The sequence below is a fragment of the Aspergillus flavus genome, chromosome 2 (assembly GCF_009017415.1).
Source record: "Aspergillus flavus chromosome 2, complete sequence".
NCBI lineage: Eukaryota > Fungi > Ascomycota > Eurotiomycetes > Eurotiales > Aspergillaceae > Aspergillus > Aspergillus flavus.
In genome coordinates this window covers 290,525-313,143 of record NC_092409.1, presented here as the reverse complement: position 1 = coordinate 313,143, position 22,619 = coordinate 290,525, and the positions used below count along the sequence as shown (strand labels likewise).

The 22,619-nt window shown below is 47.3% G+C and overlaps 9 protein-coding genes across 9 annotated transcripts; 3 read left to right on the top strand and 6 right to left on the bottom strand.

Annotated features, from left to right (window-relative positions):
• Positions 1–722: 722 nt before the first annotated feature.
• F9C07_2276735 (putative extracellular elastinolytic metallo proteinase) lies at positions 723–2,867 on the top strand (the record flags this gene model as incomplete). Its single annotated transcript, XM_041289712.1, has 5 exons — positions 723–1,079; positions 1,127–1,521; positions 1,584–2,134; positions 2,202–2,619; positions 2,669–2,867. 5 exons carry the CDS (start codon positions 723–725, stop codon positions 2,865–2,867), a joined length of 1,920 nt encoding a protein of 639 aa, XP_041141957.1.
• Positions 2,868–3,072: 205 nt separating this feature from the next.
• F9C07_2078159 (ricin B lectin domain-containing protein) lies at positions 3,073–4,458 on the bottom strand (the record flags this gene model as incomplete). The annotated part of the gene is made up of 5 exons (XM_041289719.2): positions 4,066–4,458; positions 3,908–4,008; positions 3,749–3,857; positions 3,130–3,695; positions 3,073–3,104 (listed from the first exon to the last, which is right to left on the bottom strand). Exons 1-5 carry the CDS (start codon positions 4,248–4,250, stop codon positions 3,073–3,075), a joined length of 993 nt encoding a protein of 330 aa, XP_041141956.2. The 5' UTR covers positions 4,251–4,458.
• A 2,529-nt stretch (positions 4,459–6,987) lies between these two features.
• Positions 6,988–7,855, bottom strand: F9C07_9494 (uncharacterized protein; the record flags this gene model as incomplete). Its single annotated transcript, XM_041289710.1, has 2 exons — positions 6,988–7,548; positions 7,604–7,855. 2 exons carry the CDS (start codon positions 7,853–7,855, stop codon positions 6,988–6,990), a joined length of 813 nt encoding a protein of 270 aa, XP_041141955.1.
• Positions 7,856–10,234: 2,379 nt separating this feature from the next.
• On the bottom strand, positions 10,235–11,286 carry F9C07_2276731 (uncharacterized protein; the record flags this gene model as incomplete). Its single annotated transcript, XM_071510194.1, has 2 exons — positions 10,235–10,761; positions 11,053–11,286. The coding sequence occupies 2 exons, from the start codon at positions 11,284–11,286 to the stop codon at positions 10,645–10,647; spliced, it is 351 nt and encodes a 116-aa protein (XP_071363460.1). The 3' UTR covers positions 10,235–10,644.
• A 965-nt stretch (positions 11,287–12,251) lies between these two features.
• Positions 12,252–13,728, bottom strand: F9C07_2276730 (uncharacterized protein). Its single transcript, XM_071510193.1, has 2 exons — positions 12,829–13,728; positions 12,252–12,769 (listed from the first exon to the last, which is right to left on the bottom strand). Exons 1-2 carry the CDS (start codon positions 13,176–13,178, stop codon positions 12,304–12,306), a joined length of 816 nt encoding a protein of 271 aa, XP_071363459.1. The 5' UTR covers positions 13,179–13,728; the 3' UTR covers positions 12,252–12,303.
• A 99-nt stretch (positions 13,729–13,827) lies between these two features.
• On the top strand, positions 13,828–15,692 carry F9C07_2276729 (dehydrogenase with different specificitie). The gene is made up of 2 exons (XM_041289711.2): positions 13,828–14,365; positions 14,420–15,692. The coding sequence occupies exons 1-2, from the start codon at positions 14,073–14,075 to the stop codon at positions 14,985–14,987; spliced, it is 861 nt and encodes a 286-aa protein (XP_041141953.1). The 5' UTR covers positions 13,828–14,072; the 3' UTR covers positions 14,988–15,692.
• A 665-nt stretch (positions 15,693–16,357) lies between these two features.
• Positions 16,358–17,953, top strand: F9C07_1178350 (uncharacterized protein). The gene has a single exon (XM_041284727.2). It carries the CDS (start codon positions 16,570–16,572, stop codon positions 17,854–17,856), a length of 1,287 nt encoding a protein of 428 aa, XP_041141952.1. The 5' UTR covers positions 16,358–16,569; the 3' UTR covers positions 17,857–17,953.
• A 96-nt stretch (positions 17,954–18,049) lies between these two features.
• F9C07_9489 (putative rhamnogalacturonase) lies at positions 18,050–19,765 on the bottom strand (the record flags this gene model as incomplete). The annotated part of the gene is made up of 1 exon (XM_041284725.1): positions 18,050–19,765. One exon carries the CDS (start codon positions 19,763–19,765, stop codon positions 18,050–18,052), a length of 1,716 nt encoding a protein of 571 aa, XP_041141951.1.
• Positions 19,766–20,256: 491 nt separating this feature from the next.
• On the bottom strand, positions 20,257–22,598 carry F9C07_2276726 (major facilitator superfamily domain-containing protein). Its single transcript, XM_041289709.2, has 2 exons — positions 21,989–22,598; positions 20,257–21,935 (listed from the first exon to the last, which is right to left on the bottom strand). The coding sequence occupies exons 1-2, from the start codon at positions 22,503–22,505 to the stop codon at positions 20,719–20,721; spliced, it is 1,734 nt and encodes a 577-aa protein (XP_041141950.1). The 5' UTR covers positions 22,506–22,598; the 3' UTR covers positions 20,257–20,718.
• Between the last annotated feature and the right edge of the window lie 21 nt (positions 22,599–22,619).

Sequence of the window (22,619 nt, the reverse complement as noted above, 5' to 3'; positions counted from 1 at the left end):
TGACACTCGAGGACCGACTATATCTCGTCCATGAGACGAGGGAATATGATATGTGAAGGTTTTCGGTGATACTGGAGTCCTTACAAATCATTGTTTTATGCACGAAGACCACCGATAAGACTGAGGTGTGAGCTTTGTAAGGTGTGACGCGATTCATAGTGCATGTAGCATCAGCCTGTATCAGTCCTCTTAGGCTGTCATGTGTTGATTGCACTGAACTCCTTCAATCCAAATAGACTGCTCTGGACTGCATATGACTCCTGGTGTATTCTATTTTTTTGACCATTCGGTCAGCCAGAGATGTTATTGAACAGATAGTCAACAGTGAAGATTTGTGGTGACCTTCAGCCAGGTGGACATATTCTGTAGTGTCCAGCATCCATTTTCAAAATTGCGCAACTTCAACGCTTCACCGAGCAGCTCTAAGTTAGTATTGTGGCTTAGAGAGTGCTATAGAAGGTGTGATCTACCTTCTGAATGTCCTCGGCCGGGGTGAAGAGGTGAATGTAGTGGCAAGTTCAGATATGTGCCAGTGCACCAATGGCGAACTGTGTGAAGTGAACAAGTGAATGAAATGAAAAGACACCCAAGGCACTGACAAATGCAGTATAGATAAATATTGGAATATCCCCCTATGTCTTATAACTTCTCCTCTCCTCTCCTCCCAACCTCCCCCCATTTGTCAACCCTTTCCATTTCCCCTTTTCTCCCTCGTTGTCAACATGCATATGCTCTCATTTATCGGGGCCCTGGCTCTACCTGTTTTTGTCTGCGCTCAATCTTGTGAGCCCGCTTCTCTATCGCCTCGCCTCGCTGGTGTTGATCTGGAAAAGTTTCGGTTGACTCCCAACGCAGAATACGTCGATTCCGATCAGCAGATCCCCATCTCGACTACGAATGTTGGCCTGATTGAGCAAAGCTACGTTGAGACGGCCATTAAACTGGTCAGAGAAACATTCCCTACCGCAAGCTTTCGACTCCGAGAGGATCACTACGTTGGGGATAATGGTGTGGCACACGTTCACTTTCGTCAGACAGTGCACGACCTAGATGTCGATAACGGGGATTTCAATGTCAACGTATGTGCTGATATCCTTAGATGATCCACCAAGCTAACTGAGTGTAGGTCGGTCGCGACGGCAGCGTCTTCTCCTATGGAAACTCCTTCTACACCGGCCCTGTTCCCAGCATCACCCAGTTGACAAAGCGTGACTTCACCGACCCTGTGGCGGCATTGAAATTCGCATTGACACATCTTCAACTTCCTATCACAGCGGGGGATGTGTCTGCGGAATCAACGGAGCATCCTCATAAGTATATTCTCAGAGGCACGTCCGGGGCTGTCACGGACCCGAAGGCACGTCTTGTCTACCTCGTGAAGCCTGAAGGAACACTATGCTTGGTGTGGAGAGTAGAAACCGATGTAGATGATAACTGGCTCTTGACCTATGTGGATGCGAAAACCGCCGAGGACATTCATGGCGTCGTCGACTATATTTCCGAGGCCACCTTCCAAGTCTAGTGAGTAGTATCCGGTTGCTATCGAGAACACTGTGATTACTGACCCCAGTAATCCATGACAGTGGCTGGGGAATCAATGACCCTGGTCAAGTGGACAGCCGTGCCGTTCTTACTGACCCGTGGAATCTGAAGGAGTCTCCACTGACATGGTTCAGCGATGGACAAAAGAACTGGACTACAACACGGGGGAACAATGGCATTGCCCAGGAAAATATCAATAACCTACCAACCTACCTTAATAATTTCCGACCTGACAGCCCTACTCAGAATTTCTCTTATGAGTATCCGGCCGGTGGATCTCCAAAGGACTACATTAATGCTTCCATTACACAACTATTCTACACAGCCAACGCATACCATGATCTCCTGTACACACTGGGCTTTAATGAAAAGGCAGGCAACTTCCAATGGAACAACAGCGGGCTGGGAGGCAAGGACAAGGACTATGTGATACTAAACGCGCAGGATGGAGCGAGTAGGAATAACGCCGATTTCGCTACTCCCCCAGACGGATCGCCCGCCCGCATGCGCATGTATCTCTTCACGCATACCACGCCACCTCGGGATGGAGTATTTGAGTCTGGGATTGTCATTCATGAATATACCCATGGCTGTAAGTCTAGCCGTACTTATACCCCAACATTCTGTATTTTGTTCGCCTTAACATGTGTACCATCTAGTATCAATGCGACTTACCGGTGGCCCCGACAACTCCCGGTGCTTGAGTGCTTTCGAGTCGGCTAGCATGGGAGAAGGCTGGGGTGACTTCATGGCGACTGCGATCCGTCTCAAGCCCAGTGACACACGTGCAACGGATTACGGAATGGGAATGTGGGTTTATAATGATGAGAAGGGTATTCGACAGTATCTGTATTCAACTTCGATGGAGACTAACCCACTGAACTACACATCCCTGAACAGAATGTGGGAGGCCCATGCAGGTGGGACCGTCTGGGCTTCGATGCTGTACGAAGTGCTATGGAACTTGATTGACAAGCACGGCAAGAACGATGGCCCACGGCCCACGTTCGATGAAAGGGGAGTGCCCAGGGATGGTAAATACTTGGCAATGAAGATAGTAATTGATGCTATGGCTTTGTGAGTACATCCCCTCCGAATAGAGACGGTATAACTGACGATAGGCAAGACAACCCTGCAATCCTGACTTTGTTCAGGCCCGAAATGCAATCCTGGACGCGGATCAGGCTCTGACAGGAGGCCAGAATAAATGTGAGATCTGGACTGGGTTTGCCAAGCGTGGTTTGGGACAGGGGGCTGAATATGGACGTGGTAGGCGCGTGGGCAGCTACGATATTCCCAGTGGTGTGTGCCAGAAGAAGATCTAACTGCTTGATTTCCTTTAATTTGTTTTCCATTCTTCGTCTAAAGCATAGTTACATTTCGACTTGATGTGATTTAAGTATCGACAGCATAAATATTACTGATTACTGTGTTCATAATCCAAGTCCCATAGCCCATGGAACTTATACTCCTATGAAGCGCCTAGTACTATAGAAAGCTCGTTGGACACAATATCACACGAAGGCATGTTCAATTCAAAATGCCAAAGGTAACTCCAAAACCTATCATCATATAAAACTCACTTACCCCCATCCTTCTTCAAAAAGATCAACCCAACACGATCAACATCCAACCCGGAAGCCCCATCAAACCCAACCAAAACCCCATCCCCAACATCCTGCTTATGCTCCTCACCCCCATCACCACCTGCCTTGAATTTCTTCCCATCTTTCGTAACAATCACAATCGAATCAACCCTCTTCCCCGAACTAACAGAACTCTCCTTCACCTTCCCACCGGGCGGTACAACAAGCACCTGATGATCCCCCTTCTCAGCGCCATAAAGCTGACTCTGACTTCCATCATCCCACGTCCACCGCAATCCCCGCACAACAGTCTCATCCTCCACCTCTCCGCTCCAGGTTTCTACAACCCTAACTGGAACATATTTGAATTCTTCAAAGGGGGTCCCACCCTCCCCCCCGACGGGGGTATTCTTGATCACACCTGGCGGGGGAGCAGCGTCAAGTTGTTCGAGGGTCCATTGTTGGTTTTTAGTCCCGTGGTCGGAGTAGATAAGGATCGGGGTTCCGTTCTTTGAGTCTGAGAAGGAGAGGTCCAGGACATGGGAGGGATCGGCTACGGAGCGGATACTATGTTCCTGTTAGTTCTGGTCTTGGGAGAGGTTCATGCTGGGAGGAAATACGTATAGGCATGTTTCGTCTCTGCAGACTCAATGGTCCATCTCGCTCGTTTGTTAGTAGGTGATACGAGACTTCCGGTCGTGAGGACTACGCCTCCTGTTGGTTGTGCGTCTGGGATAACCTTTTAGTATGTGAGTACAATATAGACGTGGAGGGCGTACCAGCAGTCAGGTATGTTCCTGTTGCATCGTTGAGGATGAAGAACTGGTTATGGCCTGCGGAGGCAATTTGCCATTTTTGGTGCTTTGCGTCATGGTAGTGCCTAAGATAGTTGGGTTAGTCTTGTTTATGAATAGTGGTCAGTGGGAGGTGTGTATACCAGCCGACAGCTGGAGTGCCATCCTGTCGATGAGCACCTGTGAGGTCGACTACTGTGTCCGTTGCGACGTTGCGGATGATGTAGAGACCAGAAGGGAAGATTATGTCTGCGATGGTGGACTGAGGGCTGGGTGAAGAAGCTTGTGAAGTACTGGAGCCCCAGAGGTACTTGAATAGAGAGGTCATTTTGACTGTATGAAGTTAAGAAACCTGGAGATATGGGTTATGGAAGAAACAAATCTAAGGTAGAATTTTGAAATTCAACGTCAACCTGTGAAAATCTGTCCGTGGTAGGCCTCCTTTATACAAGGTCTCTGGCCACACTCTCCGCTTTCAGTCATGACGAAAACGCATCCAAGCGTGAGTAATGCGAGCACCCCATCCGGTTGCTCTATGGCACCTTGGCGAGCTAAGTTTATTTGTTTCTCGTCTCGTTGCTTCGGCGGCCGACGACTTGTTCTACAATGCCGTCATGGACAAGCATCTGACACTCCGCTGCATTCCGGAAAGCCATCCTGAATGCACTTACGTCAGGTAAGTTACGCAATTGCTTGCAAAGCTTATGTATTTCGTGATTACACTAATCTCATCTCTAATAAGTGCCTTAAGATTGAAAAGTGAAGGCTGAGTTAAGGGCAACGTTTAAGGGCTAATGAATGCCTATATCAATTAGTTTTGTATACGTCGGGACTTGAAGTGTCTGACAGCAATGTAAATCTTTGAATAACGGGAGGATCCCTCGCAGTAGTCCGTATTTCTTCATTAAGTTCCCACTTAGTGGATTTCTAAAAGCACTGATCAACGTTACATCCCATGGCAGTTGTCGACGTTTCCGGCCCGGGAACCCTAAGTCTGCCATAATGTGGGGTCAGGGTGGAGTAGCACCGAGGCTAGACCATTGCTGTCATAATGATAGGTCCATTACTTTCCGTGTAATATAGACAACGCATAGGCGGCATAATCATATGTCTTATTGTCTCACGGGCGAATCTTGCTTAGCATAAGGGGGCGTGGTCCCCGTACCCAAGTCCTCGGCTGATCATGCTCGCATGCTCAGTCGGGGCATGTCTACCTTGTCCTGGAATATTGACATCCCTTTTCATCACCGAAGTTAAAGTAGTCAGGCTGTCCTGTGAGCCTCGCTTGGCATTTTGGCTTCGCTTTTATCTATCCTCTCCATCTGCCATGACAATGAAAGTCAATACCGAGAAAGGAGAGCCTCTAACGCACCGACTAACACTACCTGGGAGAGCTCCTTCTCCACATGCGCGGAAATTATTGCTGGATGAGATGATCTCTCGATGGACTGGTCTGTGGATATCCCTATAGTGAAGTCACTGCATTAGGGGTGTCAAGAGATCAGTGAAACATACAATTCCACACAGAGGACAGGCCGGTGGAAAGTAATGCGATTCTCCCAGTCTCTCATATCCCAAGGCTGATCTAGAAGTATCTCCCATATATTCTCATACCCACTTCCGGTTATCAGGGGGAGGAAGGAGAAGCATAAGCCACTATTACGGTGTTATTCGAGTGCCTCATGACGTGAAATGCTGAAAATATGGACATCTCCAAGAGTCTCCTCGTCTGAGAGTCTACTATCCCTTGGAGCAGATTTTGGGAGTATCTCCTGTTATTATTTTTTGCATTGTTCATCGGCGCTGGTAGGTTTCCGCATGTGGTCGTACGCAAGATGATTCCTTTTGAAGGCCATACTTTTCCCAAAGCTAGTGCCGGCGTCGGAGATGACTGGATGAGTGAACTTAAGCAAACCAATCCATCTTCAGATCAAAAGGAGTTTTGCCTGACGCGTCAGATAAAGGCCTATTTCTCCAGAGCTTTGTCATCTGCAGCTATTCCTCGAGCGAGACCTGTCACACCAGGAATTTATGATTTATATCAAATATCGACGCCTTATCACGCCGGTAGTGCAACTACGCACGCTCTCCAATTTAAAAGTCGTTCATGGGACCATGTGCAGCGATGGAGGCGAATGCGTCCCAGGGCTTACGACTAACACACTAGTATCATAGAGTTCCAATGGCTCTACAAAGTCAAAACAGGGGTTCCGAATTATGCCTCTCTTCCACGAAGCTTTCCAGAAGCATCTCGCATCATACATCCTGAGCAGAGCAGATAGCTCGCTGTGATTAGCGGAAAAGACCCGCAAGGGGTAGCAAAAGCTTTCTCTGGCCTACCAAAGGGTATGGCAAGCCTAAGTCTAAGCCAGTGGTTTCGAATGTCTCGTTCTGGGACGAAATCTGGAACTTCGGGGATTGCCGGTATCGCAGAACGCCATTGTGCTCACCAGGAAGTTTGTGACGACCTTGAAATCCTGGGTCGCCATACATGCCGTAAGTTGTCACGCTTTTACTCCAACATGTATGTGGTTCTATTTGATTCTGGTAGCTCTCCAGAGGAGCTTCAGTATAGGTGCAAGCAGTCGTCATCATCAGTTACGTCATGGTAATACATTATAAAAGTAAGCCACCGCCTCAATAAGCATAATTGGAATTATGGCTTTCTAGAAACACCAAGAAATAACGCAATACTAATCAACGGTTGTTATGGTGCATCGACAATTGATGGTTTCACACCAGCCGAATGGCACCGCATGCTCTGGAAGAAACGTACAGTTATCCGCATCAGACATATTTTTATTATTGGTATAAGGGACATTCTATCAAAAATTGGACCCAACTTCAATACCTACCGAGTGACCTTCCTAGCAAACACAACCATCGCAAGTAGATCATTATACCCATACCATCAACTCCGTGCAGGACACTCAAAACCATGTAAGCATGATGATTAGGTACAGTATGATTTTAACACATGATTAACGGTACAGTAAATTGGACGATACCAGCGAGTGTGGTATATAGCATAGAATGAGTGTATAATGCAATATCTAAACCTAGCGTTACCGTTCACCAAGCCTCTTCTGCAACGACCGAAGCTCAGCCTGAAGACAGACGATGTGCTCATAGGCGTGTTGCAGAATCAAAGCTTTGCGGCCCGGTCTCAAGCCCTTCGCCATCTTGGTATCACTCGTTGCGGTCGTGGAGTCTTGCTTAGTGACATCTTCGAGCTGTTTGAACCCTGCATTCAAGTTTGCACGATAACGCTTCTCCACCTGGTTATGTGCCTTCTTCCTCAGCATGCAGATGTTGGGATCATCATCCTTGCTGTCTGACGATATTGACCGCCTACGCTGTGATGCGGTGCTGTCTTGCGATGACCGTTTTTTCGGCATTGGCTTGGGTCGAATGGGTGTTGCCATGCGGGGCTCTGGATGCGACTTGGGGCTAAGTGATGGGCGTTTCGCCTTTCGCATAGACTGCTGAGGAGCGTCCGTACGCGGATGTTGGTACGTAGTAGAAGGTGTTCCATCGTTGATACCTCTCTGTTCATGCTCTGGGTATATAGCAGCTTGAGGGTCGCTGATCGGCCCAGGTGTATGATACTCAGTCGTGCCAATGGCCTGAGAGTTGATTAGTATTATCGGATAAGCCAGGTGGCAAATCGCTCGGTCTTACATTCGGGTAGCCTGAAGGATACCAGAAGTCTTTAGTTGTGTCGAGGCTGTACGTCTCGGTCGATGAGACATCTGCATACTCCATTTGAGCGTTCTGCGGTGGAGGGACAGGCTCTGAGCTGGCTAAACCCATCCCCAGCATAGACCAGCCAAGAAAGCGATCATATTCAGAGGGTGGCAACGGTGGGAAACTCATTGGCCACTGGTCGCTCTGATCCGGCGTGAGGTTGCGGTTCGCATAGTACACAGCCATGTTAGAATATCTTTCACGGTCGGTGTCGCAGGTGCAAGTATATAGAATGTTTTAAATAGTAGTGAGAAAATAATGATAATATTTCCGGTGTCTCTTGACTACTCATATGGCGAGATGAAATGGCCTAGGCCGTGGTCTATTAAAATAGGTCTCTTTGGTCCGCCGTAGCATCTTAAGCCCTTGGGTGGTCGTCAGTGGCTGAGTTACCACTGCTAGCGCTAAAAGAGCCAAGAGAAGGATCTAGTCCCTTCGCTTGGAGCTCTCAATAGAAACTCAATTTGCGTCCTATGAGAGTGGGAAAAATCTGGAGACGCTCGGGATTCAGGTCTTGGCCTGGTTTAGCTTTGCGTCTGGAGGTTAGTTCCAGCCCAGGCCCAAAGTCATCGTTGTCGCCACTCCATACTGACAAGGTTACTGCCCCACTATCGGTTAACATGTCCTAGGTGACTCAGGGGAGTTGGACATGACGTGCAGTTCCTCACTTGGCTCGGTATCGGGTGCCAGTCAATATATTTCTGCGAATCTTGCGGCCCCGAATAGCTTTACTCCGCATCGGGGCAGCAAGTCAGCTTGAAGAAATCAGGATTCCAAGTTACTTTTAATCGCGGTATTACATTATAGTCGAATCTATGAAAGCCAATTTCGATAGTAGCTCATTACTCAATCTACAGAATCTGTTGCCCGTTGTGGACAGGGGCTCTACAAAGTTACGGGTCACCCTACCGATGATTGCGGTATTGACTTTCTTCGAATGGGATACAAAGCTTGCGGACTTCACAGTCAAACCCATAGCATATAAAGTGGTCAATTCCCCGAGAAAGGAAAAAGGGATATATAGCCAAGGGGCCGGGTTACCACGGGGTGCAGGGAGCTCTACGGTGACTAACTTGAGGACAAGTTGTTCTTTTATCTTCTGAACCATGTATTGATATATGCAAAGAAAGTAAAGACAGCTTCATCCAACAGTAGCAATACTTGCTAAAAATAGTTTCTTCAGGGTCGCTAACATTCTCTGCTAACCTCAAACCTCCCATGGCTATTATACTTGGTAATTGGCTTTTTAGGCGGCTATTTTGTCCACCCAGTTATCTCATAATATCTGACGTGATGAACAAAGGTAGCCATTCAGGACAGGTTACGCGGAATAATGTCCCTAGCCTCTACTGTCAGTATTCTGGAGAGGCCCATACATCGAACCACCTCTTTTGTTACCGAACCTTGCTTCGAAAGTAACCTCAAACCGGCCGGATCCGAAACTCAAGCTGTCTGGGGTGACACTATGTGATTTAACCAGCGCTCATTAAGGTTTGCACCATGAACCCACCAGTCCGAGCTCTACAGTAAACCTGCCTTCTGCGAAGAGGTCCAAAAATATAATATGGCTCACTATAAATCTCCAAGTTAGGGTGTGGCCAGATGGTATCAGCCGCTGAGCAAGCCCTTGAAAGCACTCCTAATTTTATTTCACTCTATCTGTTAATCTACCTTAATTATGATTGATACCCTTGTCATCTTGGGTATGCACTTCAGACAGAAGGAGTCCACCTGAGAGAAACTCAAGTCCTTGTGACTTCTTTTAGCTCAGCGGAGTCAGTTCAGCACGCTCGATGGATATCGCAGTGGTCTCGGAATCACGAACCAACAGTGGCAAACACGGTGTGTCATCGCAGATGGTGGATTCGAATGGATATCGCAGAGATGGGCCCTCAGTTCAACCTACCCACATACAGGTGAAACGGAAGGAGACTGTACACTTTGATTTTCCACTAGCAAAGGTGAAATACTACAATCCTGTTACCAGAATATCGGGTATCTCCAAATATACAACTGAAAATGTTGATTACCTACATTGACAAGGGTCGAATACTAGACATTATGTGCATAACTATACTATATATTCCGGCGACCATCCGACGACCATCAATTAGTAATATTTAGTGTAGGGCTTGATTCAACATTGATATACCATGGGTAACTCTGCTGACGTTAATGTGCAGGTTTATCGTGAAGTGGTGTACAGTGGGTAAGGCTATGGTCATCCTGATGCCGCCATCTTCAAAATATATAAAACATCGCTCCGGCTACTAATACATACCGAAATTGGATTACAGGATATTCGTGTACGTGGATGTCTATACTTGGAACCTTTCCCCAATCACTCACAAACAATGCACAGTTGGAACTAAGATTAGCTGTGCTTGAGAATGTCAACTGCTGCTTCAACTCTTCTAGCTGTAGATTACCAGGTTAATCCTGAACTGTTGCATTACAGCCACCTATGCCTGTACAAGTAGAAAATCAGTACATACGACCATAGGGTGTGGAGAACAGGGCTTCCCGTCCGCTCAGCCGTACTTAAGCCACACGCCGGGAGGTTTAGTAGTTGGGTGGGTGACCACCAGCGAATCCCTCCTGTTGTATGTTTTTGGTTTTTCACTACCTAGTTAGAATGTTTGGTCCAGGTCAACCAACCCATTATTCTCTTCCCTCCAGGCAAAGCTTAACTCACCAATTTTGGCAGTGTTCCCTCCCCCCTCCCAAGTCCAGTTGGCGTGTATGTTAGGAAGACTACAATGACTTCCGATCCTTCTAACTACCGAGAATCCCTCGAATATCAATTCTTCAAGAAGGCATGATACGCAAAGACATTCCTCAACCCAGTGAGGAGATCGGACGAGAGCAGAAAAATTTAGGTGTTCGCTCGGAGACGGAATAGACATCATTGTATCATCGTCAGCCGGAGTCTGGCCCCGGGCCTATCGGGGTCTAGGTTCCAGTCGAATTTGCAGCTACCCCAGGTTTATATGACGAGGTCCCATGGCGCCAAGTGGGGTGTCCCACTTGCCACAGGGCTGGGATTTGGTTCCGAGAGCCGCCTTTGCGGGGGTCACATGCGGCGTTGAGACCTAATTCCTGGACATGTGAAGTCACAGTGTGGTCCCCTTTCTCAGTATTTAGCAGTCTTCCAGATATTCAAATTTGAGACGGTTTCATTATTAAAGAGAATGAAGCTCTTGATATAGTCAGAGGGATCTCTTGCCCTGACGCCTGTTTGTCTCGTAATGTAGAAGACATTAGTGCCAGCCTCAATGTATTTGTCTGTAATCGATCGGCATTGCCCAACAAACCTATTCAATATCATTCTTCCGGCATTCTTAGCTAGGTTAGGTATAATAAGAAATTTGTTGAAATCAAACAATCTCCGCTTCCATCCCCAGTTTGCCATTTTCCTGATCCAAGGTTTTGAAACCGGAGTATGCCGAAAGACATACTGTAATATCTGGTTCCCGCACTTTGCCTTCAGATTGACAGTTGGCGATCTCTGGTATCCACACCGAAATTAGCGTAGTCTGAGTCAACTTGTCGTAGAAGGCGCTAGAATGAATAGTGTAGATATAGGCCAAGATCGTTCGAGTAATAGTTGAAGTCATACTACAGTCATAGGGATCAAAGCTATACAGCCCTTATATTGTCGGAGCTTAGAATGATAAACGGACAATATATTGCAGATACGCTTTGACAAGTGACCAAGGGATAGCTGTAAGGCTGAATATCGTCTCATGTGACAGACAGCCTGACCACATTAACATTTTTGCCTAAGCTGACGAGACGCAATAAGCTCCTAATTTGAACCGATATACACCGCAGATATGGCATGTGATTGTTTCATATCTCTGTTTTCGGCTCTTCAGAACCAGCCGAGCTCATTGCATGGTATCAACCATTCTTACGCGCGAAAATGTGCGAGGATATCGCTCTAAGCCTCCATACTTCGGCCGACGCTGACTCTATCGCTCGGCGTCGATGTAAATAGCCTTTCTCTCGTTGAATAACGTAGGCCTTGGGTCTGAGTGCTGCTCAGTCCCCAAGAAAGGAATAATAATAACTCCCTTATACCCTTATTCTCAGATTTGGTCTGTTCTTATGTTCTGTGTGGTTTTGTCATGTACACATGTTCATTCCTTATGACGTACGCCCGATATTATATGATCTTCTCTCTTCTGGATTGATCCTTGCGCACCCGGTTTTAATTAGGGGTACCATTACAGGAATCATTACAACTCTGACAATATTGGGTTGTGGTAAGTTGAGAATATCCCAAGACTGCCAATATATACTTTTACTGTCAGTGGAGCCTTTTCGAGAATTATAATGTTTTCTCTAGTAAACTTTCAGGTACATACGTATAGTGTGTTCGCAGTGACCAAATACCAAGCAAAGTAGGAGACAAATGATTGGACAATACTACGTAGTCAGTTCTATTTCTGGGTACGCCGACGATCTTAGACAATTGGAAGGCCAAAATACGAGATCGCCAAGAGGCAATAGTGGAGCCTAGCCCCCTTTTCCTCCAGGTTGTCCCCCACTGGTTTCTTGCTGATGTGCGATATTTACGTCAAGAGAAGAAAATATGTGTATGTGATATTATAAGTTAGATACGCAGTAAGCTACTTTCGTCCCCCCATCGGCCAGTTATCAGTGCTGCTACCTGGAACCGTCGCCGCTGTGCCCAAACCATCACTCGGTCCGGGATAAGCAGGCGGAGGGACATCAGGGGTTTCGGGGATAGGATAATTCTCCAATGGAGCTGTCGGTACCCTAGCCATTGTTCTGCGTTTATTACCAGAACAACAGCAAAAGTATATACCAATCGCAAATCCAATAACGGCAGCCGAAACTCCAATACCAATGCCCACCTTTTCACGCTTGTACAGATACCCCCTCGGAAGCTTCAGAGACGCAGTCGGGATTGGCACGATCGTGGATTCGGCCGCCTTAAAGCGGATTTGGATCGGGGTTGCCGTTATGGCGTATTCGGTTCGTGTGGTTGTCCGTGTGGCATCGGTCATGGTAAGGGGAACCCTAGTGTTCAATGGGCGAGTACAGCGGCCTTGACCGTTACATGCGAAATTGCTATAGTCCATGAGTATTCTGGAAATGGATTAATATTCAAGCATTATCTTGAAACTTACTCTGGACAACACATAGCAGTCGTCTCGATACGTTGTTTGGAGGTTGGCAGTGTACAGGTCTGGTATCCTGCCGGGCACATCCCAGGACTGTAGTAAACATCGTCTCGCCAATTTGGTGGGCAACACTCGTTTCCTCCGGGTCCTTCACATCCCATTTCGAGCTTAGGGATGATGTCATAGAAGACTCTCGTGCGAATATCGGAACATGAGGCTGGAGGGGTAAAGCGTGTCGTGAGCGGGCCGATGTTTGTCGCCGTGGTATCTAGCCTCGTAGCATAGTTGGATGCTGCTACGGGGCCCGCTAGGAAAGTAGAAAACAAAAGAAGCGCCATTTGAGATATTATCATCATGTTTGTGTTCGGCTAAGCATTGCAGCAATGCCTTTGACTGATTTCAGTGATATCTTGTCCATCTTATATTATTTCACCTTGTACACTAGCGGTGGGTACGTTGTGCCCCATTTTTCGGCTTCTCGTATTCATATCAATGTGATGGGCCAATAGCGGCTGTACGAACAAGTAGCGGGTACTGATCTGCGCTGGGCAAATGACGATCGGAGACACATGTGCAAATTCTCAAGCAAAATAGGATATAGAATCTTGGCCTTGGAGCGCGAAGTCTCAGCGCCTTTTGTAGGCATTGATACTGCGCCACATCTACTTCGCCACGTTAGGGGTCACTTGGAAATGTTAGTATGAGCGATGTCTTGACATAATCTCTCAATGGAGGTCATGTGGTATAGTTGAAACTTGAAGGGTCTTGAATCAACCCTAACTCGATCGTTCTATACTATAAGAACAAGAGAGTTTTCCCGAGTAAACCCAGATTGCATCTAGCCCGTGCTTTGCCTTCAACGGCATGATAGAGCTGAAAAATCAATGAGTAACTGCACCATTCAACCGAAAACTAAGGGTAGTACTCTATTCACGCGAATCCGTGACCTAGATGGGAACTGCTTTTATACTAGTATAGACATGATGTCACATGACTCCCGGCCCCCATGGAGTTAGGCCAGTATTGGAATGACGCCAATTACTCCTGCCTATCGTCTCATACAATAAGGGAGATCTTGTTTTCGGTCATAAAAGCAACGACTTTAACCCCGCCTTAGACCCGTTATTCTCCGTTATCTCCGCGGCTCTCTTATATAAAGGATCCTTGTCGCCCCCCCCCCTGGAGATATACCATGACTAAGTCCTACAATTATCGAACCATAATCAGTATTAAACTACATTCTCTGAACAATGGCACCGCAAGTTTGGTTCATCACCGGTGCCTCCTCGGGCTTGGGTCTATCCCTTTCGCTGTACGCACTGTCAGCCGGGCATCATGTCATCGGGACCGTTCGCAACGCATCAAAGTCCGCAGATGCAGTCCAGACAATTCAAAATAAGGGCGGAAAGATCGTGGAGCTAGACGTTACCAAGGCCGATGCTATTCCTGAGGCAGTGAAAAAGGCAGAAAGCTTTTACGGGAAAATCGATGTATTAGTGAACAACGCGGGGTACTCATTATTAGGCGCCGTGGAGGACCTGAAGTAAGTCAACATTCTTCTTATTAACAGCGAACGGTGACTAATACTCCGTTACAGTGACAAAGAAAGCGCACTCCAGATGGAAACTAATTTCTTCGGTCCTCTCCGAGTAATCCGAGCAGTGCTCCCCGGTATGCGCGGCAACAGGAGTGGAACGATCGTGAACATTAGTAGCGTCGCTGGTCAAGATGCTTTGCCTTCTTGCGGGTTGTATTCTGCAAGCAAATTCGCACTGGAAGGTCTATCTGAATCGCTGAGTCGTGAACTTGCACCGTTTAATATTTCAGTTCTTGTGGTGGAACCCGGTGCTTTCCGTACGAATTTCCTGTCGGCAGTTCAGAGGAACGAGAGCGGGCTTAGTGAACCATATAAAGGTGGACCGGTGGATACCATGCTAGGCAATTTCGAGTCAGCACAAGGCAAACAAAAAGGAGACCCTGAAAAGGCGATCGCTAGGATCTTTGAAGTCGTCACTGGAGAGGGCGCCGCTGGTGGACTTAAGGGGCAGATTCTAAGATTGCCACTGGGTCCGGATTGCGTGCAAAGAATGCAGGCGAAGCTGGATAAGGCAAATGCTGATCTCAATGCTGCGCGCGAATTCGCACTGAATACCAACTATGATTAGGTATCGGCATAAAACCCTAACAATAGCGAATAATAGTGCATTAGAGTAGATATACTGAACGAGTTAGCTATGGTGTTCTCGAGCTACGCCTTCACTTCATGATTAAGGATGTGGCAATGCTTCTGTGTCTGAGCTGGGAAGGATGTAACAAAACGGGAGTTCGATGACCGTTTATATTATACCCTCTTGGGATTCTTGCGTCTCGGCTCTGGCAGGGCTTAGCTGCTCTGCCGACCGTTTATAGTACATACCGTGTGTTTGGACACTTGAATTACATTTAAGTTGTGTTTTTTTTTTTCTTTATAGAGACTGCGTTTACTGAGGCGTCGTATCTGATGGCACGGCCTGTGCGCTGTTGTTTTACTAACTGTTTTACTAATAGTAGTGTTGCTTAGCTTAGCTTTGGAGCAATTGCTGTTGTGTACTGAGGTGACTTGGTCTATCACGACGTGAAACTAGGATAACGGCCTTAGCGCCCTTCGTATTTCTTCTTTATTTGTTCAAAATACCCTAATTACGTATTAGAGTTTGCTGAAACCTCTATTCAATGGCTTTTGGACTGTATGATGTCTATGAAGCAAATCTAGAGTCAGATCTAGGCAAAACATTATCTTCTCTTTTGCTAGTGTTACAACCAGTGGCCCGCCTCCTTTGAATCCGAGCAATTAATAGTAATAGAGATTGGAGAGGTTTTAGTAAATAGCATGCTTGTATTCCGTATCTGCGAAGGAAAGACATTAAAAGTTAAAAATACCAGCCAAGGCACTTGTAGAACGCCATGTCCTCTAGTGCGCGCTTGGGTCCCTTTGGTGAGCTTACATAACTCTCGTACTATCACCGCCCGTTTGGCAAGTGCCATGGAACGAGATTTAAAGCAGCGACAAAAGATTGTAAGTCACATAGTCTCCAGACTCGTCACTTTTGAGGCTTGTCGGTGGAAGTGCTTACGAACCCTTGGAAGCATCAATTCATTGCATAATCCATTCTGTTGATGTTGGCGGGATAGGCTTAACTATATTCCGCCTCCTGGGACATAGCAGTCCATGACGTGGAAACAACGACTTGTATGTGGCATTAGAGCGCGAGATTACTCCAGTATCTACAGCAACCTACCTTTCTGATAAAAGAAAGACCAAGTACTGTGTCCTTTACTGGCGGTATACCGTGTACTCAGTCATAGGGGGGTTTATCTAGTTTTGAGTCTACTAACATGTTCATGCGTGATGGTAGTCAGCGACCGTTAGCCAATATCGCACGCGTGACGGAATATCCGCAAACCAAGATTTACACTAGAATGGATGTGGAAGTATCGAACTGGAAGGAGAGTATACTAATGATGACTTCGGGCCTTTGCCATGGGCATCTTCATGTAAAAGGCAGCATGGGTGGTTTATGATGACAATTTTTCCGTCGGTATCTTCTAGCCCGAGAAGACAACAAAGCGGGGTTTCTGATCTTTAAGCAACAACATGCCGCGGCTTGTACTTGATTGCATAAGCGATAACTATTTCCCGACTGTCTACGCACACCCGAGTCTATTCTATATACTTTGGTTGTCCACGACGCCGTATCGGATCTCTCGATGCGTGTTTTGGATATTGTATATCTGGGGCTAGCTGCCCTCGGGCTTGCCCGTGCCTGTGAAACTGATGAAGATTGCAGCCTCAATGGCGTCTGCATTGACGGCCCTGATAGTCCCAAGAATAGTGATCACCCAGGGATACTAAGCAGAATATGCAAATGTGATCCCGGTTGGTTTGGTGAAGACTGTGGCAGACTGGATCTCGCTCCGGCGACCCGATATACAGGTTACAACTACACAAACGTTACCGACCCAAGCTACTACGGAAAATATGGCAACTCCTCCTGGGGTGGAGATATTTTACAAGATCCAGATGATCCTACCCTATTCCATCTATTTGCCTCTCAGTTCAGCTACGGCTGTGGGCTCAGTGGCTGGAGACCACATTCTTTCATAATGAGAGCGGAGTCTCGGAATGGACCGCAGGGCCCATACCATTTCGCCGAGACGGTGGCTCCGGCTTTTCGCCATAATTCTTATGTGTTCTTCAGTCCAGCGGATAATAAGTATCTTTTATATACCATCGGCGTTGATGCGCCAAAGCCAGAGAAATGCCAAAGCATCTCGAACACACGGTGGCCAAACAACATCTCCGTCGCCAGTTCTGATAGCATCCGAGGTCCTTGGACCCCATTTAAAATGATTCTTAACTCCAAAGACCCGCAATCAACCAACCCTGCCCCGTGGCCACTTTGGTTCCCAGAAAACCCAACCAGCCAAATTATAATGGGAGTCGAAGGAAATGCAATCTTCATCGCTGACACATGGGACGGCGAATACAAATTGATGTACACGCAGAAATGGAACACAACCAAGTACAGCCCCACATGGACTGAAGATCCATTTTTCTGGCGCGACAAGCGGGGAAACTGGCACACGCTGACGCACTGGATGATCGATATTGTTGAACATGATGGGCAGAAATGGCCCCGTGTGGGGGCCCATATGTACGCGCGCAACTTGACTGGACCTTGGTATTTCAAGTTACATGAGGCTTTTAACTCTACTGTTGCGTTTACTGATGGGTCGGTTGAGACCCTGAAGCGCCGTGAGAGACCGAAGATTTTTTTTAGTGACGATGGTGAGATGACGCCGCTTTATTTGATCAATGGGGTGCAGAGCATGAATGAGAGTTCGCGCAGTTATACTCTTATCCAACCGATTGGAACGAAGTGGAAGCAGTATGAGAAAGACCTTGGCTTTTATAGTGATTTACAATATCGGTATCTGAGCAATGACGGGCATCCTGGCCCGATAGGGGACGATTTCGGTAAAGAGCGTACCTGAGTTTACCCTCGAACAAAATGGAATAGGCACATCAGTACAAATTAAGATACATTTGTTCCTACCATCAGAAACTAAGATTTTATGACAATGTTGTGAAACCTACCACATAAAACTTGAATTCGATGTTTGGGTATTTACTGGTGGTAAGGAAACCAAGGATTCAAAGGCAATCCGCATACACAACTCAATATATTCATGACCATTCAAGCAGAATGCTGTCCCACATAAAGCCATGCCATTGAGATGTTTTCGTAACGGTGAACTCGATCGTGTTCGAGCCCTTCACCAAGGTACCAGCGGGTACTTCAAACTCCTCGTATCGGTGAAGGCCGCAGAATGTTGAGCTGCGATATACAGAAGGATCATTTGTGAGATCACTGAGTTCACCGACAGTCACATTACCACCTTGCGCAGTGATTTCGATGTTTACTCCCGAGCTGTAGCCTGCCAGACTTGTTGATAAGATCGCAACTGCATCCGATGCTGGGTCATCAGAAAGTTCGAACTTGACTTGCCACGTCCCCTCAGCTGTCTGAACGTAAGACCAGTTTGAGGTCTCCGAGCTGTTAATAGTGTACTCAAGGTCCGCGGGGGACTCGTCCGATAGACCGTGGTGGTACCCACTGCAGCCGTTTTTGAAGCTACAAGCGAGACGGTCAAGTGTACCGATCTGCCAGATCTTGGTCCGGTTCTGGGCATCCCAGGTGTATTCACCTAGATCAATTGCAGAGGTAGACTCGGAAATCTCAATGCCGTTGGCCGTCAGGTTAGTGGATACATCGCCAATATCGGAGTTGTTGCCCGCCCAAGCATAGAGGGCGTAAGTCGCAGCACGGACGTTCTCAAATGAGAAGTTTCCGTCGCTGTCGGCTGTTGTCCTATAGTAGTAGTTGACACCCTGTTCGGCTGGGAGCTGGGAGCTTTCATTATCGCCAAGCATGACGCTGGCTCCTGAGGCAGCGCGACCATCTGATAATGTAATGACGCCACTCACAGAGGATGCGCGTTGGTGATGACCGGCCTCAATGTCGGCGTTGGGGAAGCTGTAGGGCCACGACTGGACCTCCTCATCATACTTTGCGTTCGCATCCTCGACCGAGCCGTTGTTGAGGTACCAGAGCCAAGGACCCCAGACCCTTCCTTCAGCGAACTCGTGTTCTTCCCCGGTAAGGAAGTGTAGCCCGTGTATCATGTTCAACAGCACTGTATCACCGCTACTACTTTCGCGGTGGAGCATAAGCTCCTGCTTCAGGTGGTCTCCGTTGATGTATTCTTTGGACGGGTGGATATACCAGCAGCCGATCCCGTCGCCATATACACCCCAAGCCTTGGCCGAATTGATGAAGTCACTCCAATCGTACTTGGTAATATAGCTACCATCGGAGAGTTCCCACGTCTCGTCCTGGACTTTCTCGCCAGACTCGATCTCAGACAGCTCTGGTAAAGCGCCTTGTCTGTATGTCGTATGACCGTTGGTGAAGGTCGCATTGTCAAGGCGTGACACACTTCGCCACTCGCCCAAGGGTGATGGGAGGGCCTTGTTGATGAAGTATTGGTATGCGCCGTGCTGGTTGCGGTAAATAACCCAATGCTGCTCGCCTTCTGAGGTCGTAAATTGAACATCGATAAAGTCGTCGTCGGAATCCACGATCGTCGCGTTTGAGAAATTGAAGGACTCGGTTTGGTCGACATAGGAATAGTACTGTCCTTTCGCATCACCGACAATCTCTTTGCCTTGGTAGTATATAGGCTTGACCACGCTGGCACCAACAGTTGCATTCCAGATTGAGTTACCCACGATAGCTTCAGTCGAGCTGACCACCTTTAGGAATGGTGCATCATCGCCAGTCGGCAAAGCTAGAGTACCTCCTGCAAAGGCTGCTGTGACAACAAGTGTAGGAAAGAGCATTATGGAGCTCATAAGCAGTAAAAAAGGATGATAAAGAAGGTAATACTGGGGTTGATTGAGAAGGGGCGAATCGCAGGAAACCATGTTATTAATTTATACATGCCATGCGAAACCATCACGCCATATGCCCCTTCCCCCTGGCCTTCGTTTGAAAAGGCTCTCGGTCCACATTGACTCGAAACCCGTTCCGCCAATGCAATGCATTTAATCGTTTTTCAATTTAGAGACATGTTAAGCTAGCAAGGAACAAGCAATATGCCCGCAAAAGGATTAAACTTAACCCCCGGCCGGGGAACTCGGTATAATTCTTCACGATGGGCGTGGGGTAAAGATCAACAGGAGAGGTTCTCAAGTGGGAAATGATGTGCCATGGATAGCGGCATAGCCAATGGTCTTAGGGTTACGGCAGTACGGTAGAATATTCATCCCGGTTAGCAGCCTAAGGATTAGATTAAAATAAATTAAAGGTACAAACCCCGCTCGACATTCAAGGAAATTATCGTCAATCTATCACTCGCTTGCCCTTAACGGTCCATCCACTTCGGCCATTTTCCCCCAACTCAAGTCAGCTTGACACGTAATCCGGCATTTTGTCTAGTACTAGTTTTTTGCATGATTCATTAGTGCCAGAGACGCATGGTTAGTATCTACTCTATGTATACGCTAAGGAAATTTATTCTCTATTCTATTATTCTCTATTCTAGCATTCCTGAACAATCTCCCGCGGCCGTCTTGCCCTGTAGCCTTCTAGGGAAGGTAACAGAAAGATATTTCCTCCTGCTGCTCTGCGCATCTCACTCTCTGACAAACAAAAAAGGCAAGAAAAATAATTCAAAAGCACGAAGACGATGCTCCATACGCAATTGTCTAGCATAAATAACATCAAGAGCGTATCACAATCTAATTATTAGGGCTAGACAGATCGTTCCTCATTTCTCTAATATATTCTCATTCTAACAAGAATTCCTGCCATACCTACTCCTCTTCCGAATCTCTGGTCCATACTTATAGAAAACATACGGAATCGGCACAAGAACAGCACTAATGCACCCCAGAATAGTAAGCGTATACGGCACCCCCATATTCTTATAAAACGGAATCGACACCTCAATCATAGCTCCAGAAACCAGATAGCGCATCAAGGTCAAACTCGAGAGCGCACTTGCCGCATAAGTCCCATACGTGTCAATCAGATACTGGTAGCAAGTGATAAATATGCAAAGCATACCAAATGCGGTCAACACCGATGCTGCAAGGGTTGACCAGAACGGTATACCCACCCGTGCTGTCCAAGCCATCCAAAACATCGAGATAGGCAGAGCCGGAGCGCCGATCGTTGCCCAGTACAAACGGCTTTCTGGTGGTGCTTTCCCTGCGGGATCTGTTTCTTTGGTGCGTGTGATGTCGCGCGAGCGTAGCTTTGCGTTGAGCGGGATTAGAGGGATGCAAAGTAGGAGTCCTATGGCTAGGCCCAGGAAGCAGAGAGCTGTTTCGCCTTGTGTTAGGCCGTATATTCCTTCGTAGATGAACTCGTAGCCGGTGAAGAAGGTGAAAATTATGATGTATGCCACTGTTAGGTATAAGGAAAAGAGGAAGATGGTGGGCTCTTGGAAGAGCATTACCACTGGTCGATACATGGCTAGCAGCAATCTTGCGGGTAGCGATGTCTGTCTGAGCTCGATCTCTGCTCGGTAGCGATCGTCTCCGGTCACACGACGAAGGTGTATAGCTTTCCATTTTAACAAGATAGGCGCATAGGTTTCGGGCTGGAACAAGATGACGGTAACAAGAATGATTCCTGCACCTATCAGTGTGACCCATTCTGTCCATCGCCAGCTGAGGTTCGACTGTCCGATCCAGCCTCCGACCACGGGTCCTAGCACTGGGCCGGAAAAAGAGATGATAGCGTAAATTGGAAATGTAAATACTTGCTCTTCGGGTGTCCAGACATCGGCAATAGTACCACCAGCGCACGCGAGTGGTGTCGCAGCGAAGATACCTGCCAACGTCCGAGATACTAGCTGTCCAGCGAGGTTTTGAGCCAACCCAGCTCCTACTAGCAGGAGCATGAATACAATCAAGGTGATGATATAGATGGGATTCCTCCCCACGGTCTCTGAGAATGGGCCACTCATCACTGCCCCTGTTCCGAACCCGACCAGAAACAATCCTAGTAATCACTTGTCAATTTCGAATACAGCATGGATGAACGTTGAAACTCACCTGTAGGTAAAGTCGCCACTACCTCGCTTAGACCAAACTCCTCGGCATACTGTGGTATTATACCCGAATCGATAGATGAAGACCATCCCACAATGACGCCCATGAACGAAACCACGATAGTTACCATGAGTCGCTTGCCGAAGCTCCAATCGCGTGGATTCATGGGATCATTTTCAGGTTCGAACCCAACAGGAACCGTTTTCGAAACATTGGAGGTATCCTCTCCACCTGCCTCAGTTGTAACACTCCTATTCAATGGATCCGCGCTTGGGTTTATGGATACTTTCTCGTCTTCGTATGTTTCTCTTGGCCGGCGGGAATTCGGCGATGTATCTTGACTTGACACCATGGACACTTCATCACCTGCTACGGAAGCTTTTGAACCACTGTCGTTTGCTGGGAAGTGTTTTTTGCATTTTAAACTCGGTTTCCGTGATCCGAGACCCTTCTCGGGGTCTGTTGCAAGCTGCTCTTCCGCAAGATTGCCGAATCGTCGATATTGAAGTATGGACTGCATCGTGCTAGTTCGTAGATGTAACAACGGGAAGTCAACACTGTCGAGTCCACGGCTCTACTGCAATTCAGGTCATATATTATAAAAAAGGACTTGTTACTTTGCAATCATAGCCGG

Coding starts and splice junctions, on each gene's coding strand:
- F9C07_2276729 (XM_041289711.2), top strand. CDS start 14,073: ATGGCACCGCAAGTTTGGTTCATCACCGGTGCCTCCTCGGGCTTGGGT. Junction 14,366..14,419: donor GGCGCCGTGGAGGACCTGAA/GTAAGTCAACAT, acceptor ACTCCGTTACAG/TGACAAAGAAAGCGCACTCC.
- F9C07_1178350 (XM_041284727.2), top strand. CDS start 16,570: ATGCGTGTTTTGGATATTGTATATCTGGGGCTAGCTGCCCTCGGGCTT.
- F9C07_2276726 (XM_041289709.2), bottom strand. CDS start 22,505: ATGCAGTCCATACTTCAATATCGACGATTCGGCAATCTTGCGGAAGAG. Junction 21,936..21,988: donor AGTGGCGACTTTACCTACAG/GTGAGTTTCAAC, acceptor AGTGATTACTAG/GATTGTTTCTGGTCGGGTTC.
- F9C07_2276730 (XM_071510193.1), bottom strand. CDS start 13,178: ATGATGATAATATCTCAAATGGCGCTTCTTTTGTTTTCTACTTTCCTA. Junction 12,770..12,828: donor ACTGCTATGTGTTGTCCAGA/GTAAGTTTCAAG, acceptor CATGGACTATAG/CAATTTCGCATGTAACGGTC.